This window comes from Pipra filicauda, unplaced genomic scaffold (genome assembly GCF_003945595.2).
Source record: "Pipra filicauda isolate LSUMZ 115617 unplaced genomic scaffold, ASM394559v2 scaffold58_size5111680_pilon, whole genome shotgun sequence".
NCBI lineage: Eukaryota > Metazoa > Chordata > Aves > Passeriformes > Pipridae > Pipra > Pipra filicauda.
This window is the reverse complement of record NW_024104742.1, coordinates 4,534,236-4,547,745: the sequence shown is the minus strand read 5'-3', so window position 1 is coordinate 4,547,745 and position 13,510 is coordinate 4,534,236. Positions and strand designations below refer to the sequence as shown.

The 13,510-nt window shown below is 42.5% G+C and overlaps 2 protein-coding genes across 6 annotated transcripts in view; one reads left to right on the top strand and one right to left on the bottom strand.

Annotated features, from left to right (window-relative positions):
- Window positions 1–5,005, bottom strand: part of COL4A5 (collagen type IV alpha 5 chain) — a 78,008-nt gene extending 73,003 nt beyond the window's left edge. For 3 of the 4 annotated variants that reach the window (XM_027716435.2, XM_027716434.2, XM_027716436.2), the window contains exon 1: window positions 4,686–5,004. In XM_027716435.2, the coding sequence (XP_027572236.1) occupies window positions 4,686–4,778 (93 nt within the window). In that variant the 5' untranslated portion in view covers window positions 4,779–5,004. Of the gene's footprint in view, window positions 1–4,685 lie in introns of all 4 variants that reach the window. The other variant, XM_027716433.2, reaches the window with a different exon arrangement.
- Window positions 5,006–5,008: 3 nt separating this feature from the next.
- COL4A6 (collagen type IV alpha 6 chain) overlaps window positions 5,009–13,510 on the top strand; it is a 116,048-nt gene continuing 107,546 nt past the window's right edge. For both annotated transcript variants that reach the window (XM_027716439.2, XM_027716438.2), the window contains exons 1-2: window positions 5,009–5,520; window positions 5,603–5,651. In XM_027716439.2, the coding sequence (XP_027572240.1) occupies window positions 5,507–5,520; window positions 5,603–5,651 (63 nt within the window). In that variant the 5' untranslated portion in view covers window positions 5,009–5,506. The remainder of the gene's footprint in view (window positions 5,521–5,602; window positions 5,652–13,510) is intronic.

The window sequence follows — 13,510 nt, the reverse complement described above, 5'->3', positions numbered from 1 at the left end:
TTGTTCCAATATAACAAAATAACGCATATACAAACACATACTGCATTAGACACCCTCCACAAAAAGGGAATCACAAAATTAAAATTCTGAATGCTGCTGTGCTGACAGCATAAGAGATTAAGCTAAAGTGTAAAATCTGTGATATAGCTTTGCAATTATCTAATTGCTCTTTATCCATCTCTCCTAAAATTAAGATCACATCCCCCAGTTTTTGCTTCTTGCAGCCTCTCACAAGTTCTCCAAGAAAGACTCAATCAATTGCAAAGCAATTTTTTTAAAAATAAGCATTAGATTCCTTTTTATAACAGGATCCTTTCCTGTTCAGCTCAGCTATGTTTATTCTGATGACAATTCAATTCAATTACATTGAAGCTTTTTCTCCACACACCAAACAACTACACAACCAGGATGCTCAGCACACCACCTTTTTCAGAAGCTGCACTGTACCAATGATATTAAGTAAGGTTTGACTGCATTGTAAACCTTTCCCAGGAGGGTAAAGGATAAAGCATTCTGCCTAAAGTGTCTTTTCTCAAAGTACTTTGTCTGGTGTCACCAGTGGCAGAGGCTGCTCTTCATTCAGTGCACTTGTGCAATACTGTTCCTAGAACACGTAAGTGAGTGTTATCTGGATATCTTGTTCTGGGGTGATATCAGTGGAGAGTTTACAGAGCTGATACAATTGGAAGAGGAAGTATCTTAGTGAATGAAAGGTAAAAATGCACAGTGTATCTTCACTGTATGTGTGGAGCAGATACCTCACTTTGCCCCAGACTGAAAACATGCACATTAGATTTGCTGGGATGTTATTGATGTTTTCAGTTGTTTTATAATAACAGAAAAGTTTTCACATGTTCTAGTAAATCCAAGAGCAGTTAACTGCATTACAGTGTCATTGCTTATTCACAGTAGGGAAAAAAAATCATTACAAAAATTTACGTTTACTGTTAAATAAATTAAATAACACTTTGTCCTAGGAAAACTTCCCTTTCTCTTTTGGAAAAGGTAACTAATAATTGCTTTCAGTGGATAGATTTATTCATTCATTCGGGAAAATGAAAGCCTAGGAAGTTCCACTGAAATATCAGCATTTCCATCATGTGGAAAAAATGACTAAAATACATAATGATTTTGTATGCATAGCTGCAAAAGATTCTGTTGTGGTCCAAATGGCTCTCACATTCCATTTCATTCAGATTCCCTGGATTTGTTTGTATTTTATTATGCCACAACACAACTTGAGATACGTTATTTTACTATATGTCTTTAATTAAGAGCCATGAAAGGTCAAAATCAAAACATATGACAAATGGCAAGTTGGAAGCAGAAGGGCTTGAGCCTTGATGTTATAAAACCAAGTCTTGTGCATGACTAATCAAGACACATCCACGGAATTTCAGGATGAAATACTTTCTGAATCCTAAAAGCCAGCATCGGTTTCTTTCTGCTTTTACAAACTTAGATTTTGTAACTAGAAAGAGCCCCTGCCAGTTATGAAATGGAAAATAATAACTACCACAATAAAATAGTTAGGACAAACAAGAGAAACACAGCTGACCATCACTTAAAAATTAACTATTAATTGTGTACATTGTCATTAATGACATGGTAGCATACATTTATATATATGGTAACCTTTGAAAGGAAAAAAACCTCAACCAAACTTAGAGAACTTTCACAAAAAATACACTACTTCCTTAAACACAAATAATAGCCATCTTGCTAGCCTGCCCTACCATATTTGAACAACTGTTTTCAGCCTTATACTTCTAGTCAGACTGGAATTATAATGGAAGGCAAAGAAAAAAGACATTGCTGAAATGATTTATTTTTAGTAATTCTGGGCTGACAAAGTCTATTTACACATTAAAAATCTAGGCCTTAACTATGAGGGAAACTTCTTCTCAATCTAAGTCAATAGACAGTCACTAACTTCAAGTGAGTTTCATAGATAGCCCAATTCAAGAATCTAGCCCATTTATGTTATTTAATTAAGTAGATTTCCCAGTCACAACTTGCAGTCACTTTTTCTGTAACACAGTGCAAGTGTAAACCTGCCAGGAGAGGGGGGGGAAAAAATCTGTTTATTAAAGAGCTAGTTAGCTTATATATATATATATATGTAAACTTATATTTATTTATATTAAAACCACCAGGACACTTAAGTAATAATATTTCTGTTAACATACATAAGAACTCATATCTTTTGCTGAAAGCATACAATAAATAAGCACTTTTTCTTAAGCACTGGCTTGAAATCAGTTCATGCATTGATGACACCATCTTCCAACTCATTCATTTTCTCACTCTTAAGTAAAACCATTCTCAGACTCCCAATTACTTTTACACTGTTCATCAGTAGTTATCATTCTACATCAACGAGTCTGCACAAGAGTGCACAGCATGATCCATACACTACTCACCAAGTTCAGACTATGGGCTATGAAAACCCAGCAATAAAATCAGAACAATGAAATCCATCCCTACTTGAGTATAAAACACAGAGGGTGTTTTTAATAACTAGGATTTCCCTCTGATGTGCACACTCAGCTATATTCTGTCACTTCTTAACTGATCACACTACTACAAATAAGCTGGAGCAAAGAAGGTACAACTTTTTTATTTGAAACGTGCATTAAAATGTTGAATAACAATTTCAGATATTATTTGAATAAGGACTCCAGAATGACTTGAAGCCATCACACCAAACTTATCCTGTTGGGGAGAGGATTCTGACGAAAGATCCCAAAACAAGATTCACAGAAGAGACAGTGTACATGAATAATACTGCTACAGCATTTAGTCAACCCTTTCTGACAAAGGGAGGAATAAACTGCTGATCCTCATTAATAGGGCTCAGCATAATTTAGTGTTATCACAGGAAATTCAAGGACATCAGAACATCAAAGTGTTGAGAAAACCATTAGACCCTTCTGACAAAAGACCAGTGGGATTTATGTAGGTTGGAACAGAGGCATCGCTCTCTTTCCCTCAACCCCATCAGCCCCTGGGTCTTCAGTCAATCTCAGCTCACTGCAAATCTTAAAAGAGAGGCTGCAGCACAAGGTGGTGTTAGGAACCAGAAATTGCACCATTGTTTTTGCTCCTTTCTTTGTTTCTTCCAAGGTAGGGGACTGCCTACATGGCCACCACAGTCCTGCTCCCAGACCCCACAGACTCCCACCAATCACACACACGGAACTGTGCCTGGATGCTTTCCTGAAGAGAGGAAGGGGCCACATTTATGCACACAAACCTCCCCATCTTCAAACCCCACCTGCTAAACCAGTGAAGCCCTGTAGGTGGGACTGCCTGGGTCCTCCTTTGGGGTGGGAGTTAAGGCAGGCAGCCTGGGGTGAGGTGGGACCGAGCAGAGCAGCAGAACTGGTGTCACAGACAATGTGGAGACAGGCAGTTCCCCATATCAGTAAGCACTGGTGGCACACTGGTATCACTTACACTTGGGTTCCCACCTGGGCACGGTAAGAAGGAGGAGTGGAAGAGGAAGGAAGTATATTATGGCTGGTCTTTGCTTTTTCAGAGGGCAGATGAAAGGTCTACAAAGTTTCACTATAAAGGAATGCACTTCAAAGGAGAGTTCAAGACAAATAAGATTTTGTCAGCTCTAACTACAAAATGGAAGGGGGGAGTCACAGAAATGTACTCTACACTTATCACTGTAACATATTATGACTTTTCAACTAGAGAGTAATCCTAAAGAACAGCAATTTGGACTCATTCTCCTTTCCAAGTAAACTCAAAAAAAATTCAAAAAGAGAAAGGAGCTGTAAAAATCTGAAGTTAACCCAGTTAGTGTGAGCATTTTAGTGAAATGCACCAGCCTTTTTAGTTAATTTTCCCACTCGTTAACAGCTGGAGGTCTTAGTCAAATACCTTGAAACCTGAAGCCAGGGATCACCTCTCCCACCTCTCAGTTTCAAGGCCCTGCCACTCCAGGAAAGCTGGGATAGCATCTCTCTCTCAAAGACAGAGATGAAAATTCTTCTCCAGGTCGTTTACTGTGCACTCCCTGCTACAGCGCACGCATTTGCCATCTCCGTTAGCACCTCAGCTGGGGCTTTACGGAAGCAGAAATACAACCCTCGGGAAAATTAAGCCCCAGGTTGAGGCACAGTATCCTCCGGCAAGCCATGCCCACATGCCACGTCCAGGTGCGACTCGGGGCGGCAGGTGATGGCTCAGTGGCTAGAGCTCAGACACCTTTTCACGGAGGTCCTGTGGGGAGGGGGAAAGGCAAGGGGGAATCATTCCTCCTTTGTCCCGGAGGAACAGCGGGTTCAGAGCCCGCACAAAGCTCACCCGGGCTCCCCCCGCCCCGCACTCCCGCTCGCTCTCCTGCCTCCCCGCAGCCGCCGGCGGTCCCGGCCGTGAGGGTCCCGCGCAGCGCCGGCCCGACGGCACCGCGGGGCTTTGTGCGGGGACGGGCCGCCCGGGAGCCCCGGCACCTGCGGGAGCCCAGAGACCCTCCGGCGGGGCCCGGCCGCGCCGCCGACCCCCGCCCGCCACAGGAGCCGCGGGGCTCCTGTCAGGGGGAGCCCACCCTCGGCCACCCCATCCTCGAGGCTCCAAAGCTCCCCCCGAGGCTCCGCGCAGCGGCCGCGCCCGGCGGGGACAGCGGCGCCGGGCAGCACCCGCGGAGAACAAGGAGGGCGCCCCGCACTCACCGCCGCCGCCGCCTCCTGCGGCCCCCAGCACCCCAGCAGCACCAGCACCAGGCAGCCGGCGGCCAGGCTGCAGCTCCGCCACCGCGGCTCCATCCCGCCCGCTCAGGAGCTCCGGGGCCGGCCCTGCAGCGCGGGCATAGCCCGGCGGGGCAGCGCGGCTCCTGCAGGCGGCTCCCGCCGGCCGCCCCGATGGCAGCGCCCGCCCCTCTGCCGCACTCGCCCGCTTCTCCCGGCTCAAGTCCTCCCGGGACTACAGTATTCCTCCGCTCCGGGGGCGGGCGAGCGGTGTGGGGCGCGCTGCCGCTCCGCTCCGAGGGGGCCGCGATCCCCCGGCACCGCCCTGCCCCCGGGCGCCGCGGTTTTGTCGGCTCCAAGGGCGGGCGCCGCCTCTCCCCGCCCCGCACCGCCACCGGGCGGGCAGCTGGACCCCGGACTATTTTCTGCAGCGGAAGCCGCTCTGTGTGCGTGTGAGGGCAAGGGGGAGTTGTTGGCAGTGCCGGGTCGCCCCTCCGGAGGGGCGGGTGCGGGGCTCGCCCGCGCTCGGTCCCGGCCCATCCGGCCCCGCTCAGGTGCGACGCCTCGGCGAACACCGCGCGAACTTCCTGCCCGGGCACGCTGCGAGCGCCTGGAGGGGCTGCGGCGCCGCGGGAAGCGAGCAGTGACCGAGCGCGGGCGGGCAGCGCTGGTGGCTCCAGCCCGGTCGCTCCTCGGGGCCGGGCACCCTCAGTGCTCCGCCGGGAAGGAGCCACACGGTGCCCTGCCCGCCCCGAGTGACGGCGGACCCTGCTCTTCCTCGGCCGTGCCCGCGGGCTGCCCGGGCCATGGGGCGCGCAGGGTGAGTGCCGAGCGCTACCCCCCCGCTCCCCGCGGTGCCCCCGCTCCCCGCCGTGACTGTCTGTCCCTTTGCCTCCCCGCAGGGCGCTGGTGCTGCTGCTCCTCTGGCTGGGCGCGGAGCTGGCGAGTGCGGTAAGTGCGTGCAGGTCCAGTGCTCGCTGGAGGTGAACGTGCCCGGACGAACCTGTCGGGGTTTGGGCATCCTTCGGCCAGAGAATGGACACGTCCCCGCCCCCCTGGGAAAGATGCGCGGATATTTTTTTAATTGCTGTACACCTGTGCTCCGAAGTCCCTTTGTGCCTTTCGTCCGCTCGACTTTGACTAGTTTTTGAAAAGTGTGCTGGGGTGAAAGACCATCTGTGTGCGGTGTAACAGCTTTCAGTGTCTGAAAGCGTGGTCAGTGTCTCACTTTGTACCTGACTGGCTTTCGTTCTCTTTTAGTCTCTTCTCAAACTTTTCTGCTAAAAGCTGACCCTCTAGGTCCTTGTTCACGAGGGATCCAATCCACAACACATCATAACTAAGTAAAAGTGATGTGAGAAATTAAAGGATTAAGCTGTTAAGTGTTGTATCAAGGTTCACGACTATTAGCAAATGTGTTTTAAATTCCAAGTTGTTGTACAGAAGCAATGACTTTATGATCTGTCAATCTGACAATTTTATGACATAAACATGGATTTTCTCTTGCTGTTCCTAATAAATGTTTAAATAGATTAGTAGGTGATTGCAGGCTTTTTAAATGTTTATAATTTTCTTCTTTTTGGCGTTATAATAGATTTTCTGCAGCTGGGATGCTGCAATTCTTAGCCCACTCAACTAGTGAATGAAAGAGTCCTTTGGAAGATCTGTAGCCTAAATTAAGTGTCCAACTGATGTAAAGTCAGCAGTTAAAAAAATGTCTTTCTTATATTGTAATGTAAATTAAGATTGTACAGTAATGGTTGTGGTGTGGATTTTACAGCAAGTATACAATAGTGATTTAATGGAAGTAGTATAATATGCTTTAAGCAAGTTTATTTTAATTCAACTTTGGACAGATTTCTAACAAAGCCAGTTAAAACGTGTTCTTGACTTGGCAGCCAATGTTTTTCTACTGCTTTTGCTACTCTTTTGATTAAAATTTTAAGGAATTAGAACCTTCCTGTGCAACTGAGAAGAAATGTTTTTAAAAGTCTTTAGTAGCAGAGGGGTTTATACTTTTCATAAATATGAAAGGCTTGATTCTATTTTGCATTTTTTATAATCAATTGCACTAGTAGAATTTCATCATCCTGATCAGGTGGTAGTTACAAGCTTTAATCTTCTCAAAGATTAAAAGATTAGAGAGTTTTATTTAACAAAACCAAGAACTGTTCTTCTGAGAGTTCTTACTATAGTGGAATCTGTGTGGAAATGACTTTTATAAAGCACGTATTTTAAAGGCTCTTTGAAGCAAATGTGTGACACTTTATAGTAATTTTTATAAATTCTTGCAGTATGGCAGTGAAATTATTCCTGATTGATGCAGATGTAACTGATAGCAAATTTAAATAGTTTGCTCTGATTTTGCTTCCTATCTGTTGGAAAACACATCTCTTAAGCAGTCAGATTTCTGTTAGTTCCTTGACATCTTTCATTGCCCATAAAGGGACTCTGTCAATTTAAGTCTATTGTAATGAATAAGATTAATATCTACTTGCTATTTCTAAGTTTGCCTGACAGTTTTCTTCAGGGTTAGAAAACAGTCAAAATCTTAGTTGCTATGTAATCAGTCTACAACTATGAAAAAGAATCAGAAATAGGTCCTTAAAATACCTAGTGCTCTGCATGTCTAAGCAGTTAATGGATTTAATGATTTTTATTAAAAATGCTGTCAAACATGCCCAACAAGAAAGATTAAAACTCTGTTTTTGTGAACTTCGGATAGGGTAGTATGTTAATGACTTTCTGGTATCACTGATTTAAAAACACATCCTAAGACCTTCCAGCATGAAGTAAGCTGTTAAGAGAAGGTACTGGTGATGGAACTTGCAGTAAGCAGAGCTTTCTTAGAAAAAGCAAGATCTCTGAAACATTTCTTAATAGTCTTCTGGTATATAATTTGAAGGGACAGAGCATAGTGAAGTACCATGGTAATAAAATGAGGTTAAAGCTTTAGGGTAATAAGGAGTAATAACTTCTAGAAGACTAGTCACAGAGACAGTCCACTTGTTGCTGGAATGGTGTCATTTATAACTGTTGTTCGTATTTTCTTTCATTAAAAAACCCCCAATTTCAATAATGTATCTGTTGTAAAGGAAATGTCCATAAAATATTGTTCCAGTTCTTGAGCACTCTTCAGGAATGGTACTGTGGACAGGACTAGTGTAGGCAGTGGCTGACATGCCAGGCCAGCACCTTGAATAAAGTTGTATCAAAGATGGCTTTGCCACAGAGGTCTCAGTTATGAAGTGTAGTCATCCCCTTTTCTGTAAGAAAAGGATTTTAAAGGGTATCTGAATTAATTTCTCAGTTTATAATTATTTTCCCTGGGTGTAAATGATGATCTATTTTGAATGGCAGTACAAAATTAGTCTTGTAATGCTATCTATGTTTTCTTGAGCCAAATGTTGAAAACACAGATGACTTGCAGTTACTTTGCAGAGACTGTTAACTCGTTTGTAGCCCAATTGCTGGGAGTGACCTAAGAGCTTCCCCTGCTAGCTTTCAGCTGCAGTCACTCTACAAGCTATGCTTCATTCGTGGTTTCAATCTTTTATCATCAATAATTTGCGTTAATAGTTAGCCAGGAGTGTCAGTACGAGATGCTGTGCGTGAGTAAAACAACATGGTAGTACTGTCCTTGAGACGTTCATTGCACTCAGACAAATGACAAAAGTTGGTCCAGAACTATGGGGGATAAGATGCTAGAGAGGCAGGGGTTTGCCTTGGCTGATCAGTGTCCTCCCCTGAGGCTTTTCCAGGCTACAGGGCAAAATGGAGTTTTTAGGAGAGGGACTTTTTAAAAGATAATCAGAGTTTTGCTGATGTTTTGGGGTTTTCCTCTCATAAATGTGAGGTGGAGCATGAGCTGAATATGGTCACAAAATGCAGAGACAGCCTCTTGCAATGAAATTTGAGATTCACATCTCTTCACAAAGCTCTCAGCTGAGCGGCATCATAGTCCTAGCAGTCATTCTGAGCCTCCCTGAGAGCATACCTGGCATACAGGTGAGGTGATAACTCCTCATTTGTTTCCTTCCTGTCCTCGTTCAGCTAGTTGAGTGTATCTGGAATACGTGCTGGTTTTGATGTGATGTCCTAAGGAATTACTGTTAGGACTTACTGTAAGGACTTGCCATCAGACATGTTCTGTTGGAACACCTGAGCTTTCAGATGGAGTTCAGTTAGCTTGATTTTATGAGTGGACTTCATGTACTATTGCAACTCTTCCATTTTTTTGCTAATAAATGTGCAGATTAACGAGAGCCACTCTCTTTTTTTTTTAGCACTTAGTATCTTGTTCAGCAAAAGATTTTCAGTATCCAAGTAAGGCAAATAAAAACTACGTGTGAAAACCAGTTCTGGGCAGTCTGCTCTATTTTGAGTAACTGAAGTTCTGCTTGTTCATGACAAACTAGCACAAGTGGTCTTATTTATCTGTCTCCCAGGTTTTCTGTGTGTTTTGTTTCTATATCTATGATACAAATGTTTCATAATATCTTTTACTTTAATATGTACTGGATGAGCTTAATTGAACAGAGCTCGTTGTTTTCAGTGGCCAAAAATAAATTTTGTCCCAGAGTCTCTGACAGAGGGGAAAAATAGCTGTTTAATTATGGGTATTTAAAACAGAGTTGCAGCTCTCATCATAACACTTTCCAATGCAGTTTCTGCAAATATGATGTTATCCATTACAGAGGTATTTATAAAGTTCTGTTTTCTTTTTCTTTGCCAATTCAATCAGTATTTATAAGTATGCAATCCTTCTGTAATTTGATTTTTACAGCTGTATCTTTATGTAGTAGTGAACTTTATGGGGAAAGAGGTAATATATATGGTAAAGTTGCTTGTATAAGGAAGGAATCTACAGAATTCAAGAAATAATGTAAAATACCAACATAATCTTCTAAATCTCAGGATTTGTTTACCAGATAAGGCTTCTCATGTGTAAGAATGCATAGGTGTGGAGGGTTGTTTGGTGAAGATTCAGTACTGCATTGAGAATGGTCATTCTGTGAAGGTCAAGTTTGAGTGGCAATAGGTCTATAGTAAAATAATAAGAATTATACCCTGGTTCTGTAGCAAAATAATGAGAATTACTGAAAAAAGAAGCTGATTGTTCATAACAGTGCTAATTATCGAGCTCTTGCCAAGACATGTTAACTTGTAGGGGAACTTTTCATTTAAAGCTGACTATCCCTTTCTCTCCCGTCTGAACAAATAATTGTTTATTTGCTGAATATTTTCTGGGTGCTGAAGACAATTGAGCATACAAAGTGGCTGTTTATTTGGCAGTCAGATACTATGTCAGGTTACAGCAGCTATGAAATAGAGTAACACATATGATTGTGTTCTGAAGGGCTTTTTTGATGTCATTATTGATTTAAGGTTGTGGCTGCCTTTTTATAGGTGTGAGAAGCACTGTGTTACCTGAAGAAGGATTTTATTTCCCCTTCTGGACACAAGCCAGCTTCACTGCCAGCCACTGTGTTCCCTGGGCTTAAGAGCTGCTGTTAGTAAGTCATGGTGGTGTCCCTAAAGTAGGCAGGGCCTTTTGTGGTGGGGCTTCTCCACCCTTTGTCCATTCTTGCTGTAGAGACTCTCCACACCAGTAAGGTCCTGCTACCTTGTCTCTTACTAACTCTTCCTTCTGGGGTAGCTGCAGTAACATGCTGATGTTTACAGATATTATGAGAATGTTACAGAGTGCAAAAAAATTTGTGATGGTAAAATGGCTCTGGCTTGCAAATACTGAACTCAATGAGGTCTTAACTCTGCCTCTTTCTTGTTTAGTTTTTGTATGCTATGTATGCTTTGTATGCTATGTATACAAATGTATACTCCATTTGTAGACATAGAACTGCTTCAGGAAGAGGACTGGTAACTCCTGACTTGTACAGGAAGAAAAGAATTCCTTGTTATCCCATACTCCCAGAGACACAGCATCTGTTCAGGCAAGGTTGCCAACGTATTGCCAGCATTTGGTGTTTAATCGGATTTTTTTTTTGAACCATAGGAAGCTGCAGTGTTTTTTGAAAAGAGCATAATTGATCCAGAAGCAATTTCCTAATCATACAGATACTCTATTGTTTCTGCAAGTACTTTTACTCCTAACTGAGTGCTCACTGGAGCATTAAGAGTAGACATCCAACTAGTCTCTTGTCAGACAGTTTTGGTTATGTATCAGGAAATATGACCCACCTGGTTTTTGAGCATCTTTCACTGAGATGTACTAGGAAGGGATTGCTACAAACACTGCAAAGCTCATGATTCTGTATTAAACAGTGCTGAGGAAACAGGAACATATTTCAGAGATGCCAGCCAGTTTTACCCTTTTGTCAGTGACTTTTTGGGAATTATCAGTTCTTTTTAGGGCAAGTCTTTAGGTACCTCAAAATAATAAAAGGAAGGTATTCCTTCTGGGAGGAAAAGGTATTCTTATACTGTAGAGGGGTGTAATAGTATTTTGAGGTGATCATGAAGTCATGATAGATATAGATGAAAAAGTCTTTCCTGCCAGAATTCTTGATGTACTTGACCTTCTCTCTTCCCTGAGAAGTGGATTTGTGTGCCCCTCTATGGATAATGATTAATTTCCTTAAGTGGTTAGTTTTTTTAGTTCTCTCTCTTTTTTTTTTTAATTATTTGTCTTTTTTTATTTATTTTCTTTTCTTTCAAAATATCTCTATAGCCCAATAAGGCTCTCACTCTCCTGGGAAGGCTATAAACCCTAGCTGAGCTTTAACATACTTATTTCCATTTACATGTCTGAACAGAAAGAGCATTTAGAGTGGAATTATGCAGTTCTCATTACCTGTTCCTTGCAAAAAGGGAATTTGGAGGTGTGGGCAATAAATCTGAAAATACTTGGGGAAAGTAAATAACTTGTTCCTGTGCTTTTTGCACAAATTTCCTGCAGTTCAGCCTACCTTGGGTTTTTCTATACAACTTCCCCTTCTCTGTTGGTGTGATTTATATGGAAGTCGTGTTGCTGCAGTTTCCAGTACTGTGTTTAACTTTCTGCTTTCAAAAGTTGTTGACAATAATCTTACTACTTATGTTCAAATTCATCTTTTTAGAATTGTTTCCTCTTCTCTCAGGTTTGAGGAAACACAATGAGGTGAAAATAATACCAAGCCAAGAGAACTGTTCCATGGATCTGCTTCTTTGTTGGCTTCTTTGCCACATTTTTTTAACAGTTCGTGCTGGTCAGAGCTGAGTGCTGGCCCTCTGATTCTGCTTGTACCCAAATGAATACAGAGCTGCAAAGATCCCTTAGGTCTGTGCTTTCCTTCTTGTTATTTCTGCAGGATTTTGATTAGCTTTGGCTGTGTCAACCTTGTTGGGCCACTAAACCAGCCCCTTCAGTTTGCACAGTCTCTGCTCACTTGGTTACTTTAATACTGAGAGAATCAACGCTGTGAACCAAATGGGTCTGATTTGCTTCAGTCCCCCAAGGTGTCAATAGCTACTGTACTCTGAGTTTGCCTTACTCCCTGGTCTATTTTCTCCTATCTGGCTGGAATCTACTGTACTTTGTACAGCCTCCAGCCCCTGCCTCAACGTGCTCCTGAGCTCCTCTGCCTTCCTGGCTCTCCTTTGTGCTTTAGCACTCGGGGAGGCTGCCAGGATCACTCCTGGCGGTTAATCCTGCAGTGCTTTCTCTGATGCCTCACTCCAGCAGCAGTGAGGACGTGTCAGTGCCTGTTAGCCAGGAATCTCTCTTGCACAAATCTGCTCAGGAGGGTTGCACCTAATGTTCATTGCTTTCCCCATTAGTAACAGGAACAAACGATTCCGTCCTTGACACAAGCACTTGGCAAGACCCCAGTGTGATGTGCAACACAGGTCAAATCTAACCATCATCTAAGTGTTGTATCTGGACTAATCGAGAACTCCCTAGAAAAGGCAATACCTCAAGGTTTCTATAAGATATGAGACTAAGATTTAATTTTCCTTCAGGTTTGCATATTTGTCATTTTTCCGTTTCCATTGAAGGTGAAAGAGGTTGGCAACAAGGTAGCAACAACACCATTAACTGTTTCCTTAGCATAGTTTTTTGGCTGACAGATCAAAACCTGCAGCTTTCTAGAGATTGGGATAGAAATGTTTGTACAGAGTCAGCTGAAAGCCAACTGCATAAATGAATTTATATCACTGTTTGAAGGGGTCGATTTTGACCTCAAAAGTAGAGAGGAAAAGGAAAGTGCAGTTAAGCAAGAAATGGACTTAAAAATGCTGTTGTGCTTCTTAAAATCTTTGCAAATTAAATGTTACCAGCTTTATTTTTTGCTAGTAGCATAATTTTAAAGCTTTAAATAGCATCAAGTCATTGCTTTGTCTTTTCCTGACTTTTTAATTACTGCATGTACCTTACCTCTTCTCATTGCATTAGTGTTTTCAAATCTGCTTCTTATGTTCCTTATCCTGTTATTTGAATCACTGAAGATAATATTTTCTATTAAGATCCTGCCCTCACAAGTAGTAAGGTATCTTTCCATGGACATGAAATAATGTCTAGTTCTGAAAAGAAGTCTTAAACCAAAAAAGATTCCCTAGAAAATGATATAATTATAAGAGAAGTGATGAATCTATTACTCTTAATACTTTATTGTTAAAGTTTGTTTAGAATTCATAAGCTGGCAAGTCAATTTTTCAGAATAAAATGTATTTTTAAATATATATAAACTCATGTCATTACTGTAAAAAAGTTAAATAGATGAATTGACACAGTGAATAACATGAGAAAGAGCCAAAGAGAATCAGGACTGTTTTAAAGGTCTAATAGTTCTTCTTATATCAGTCAAACC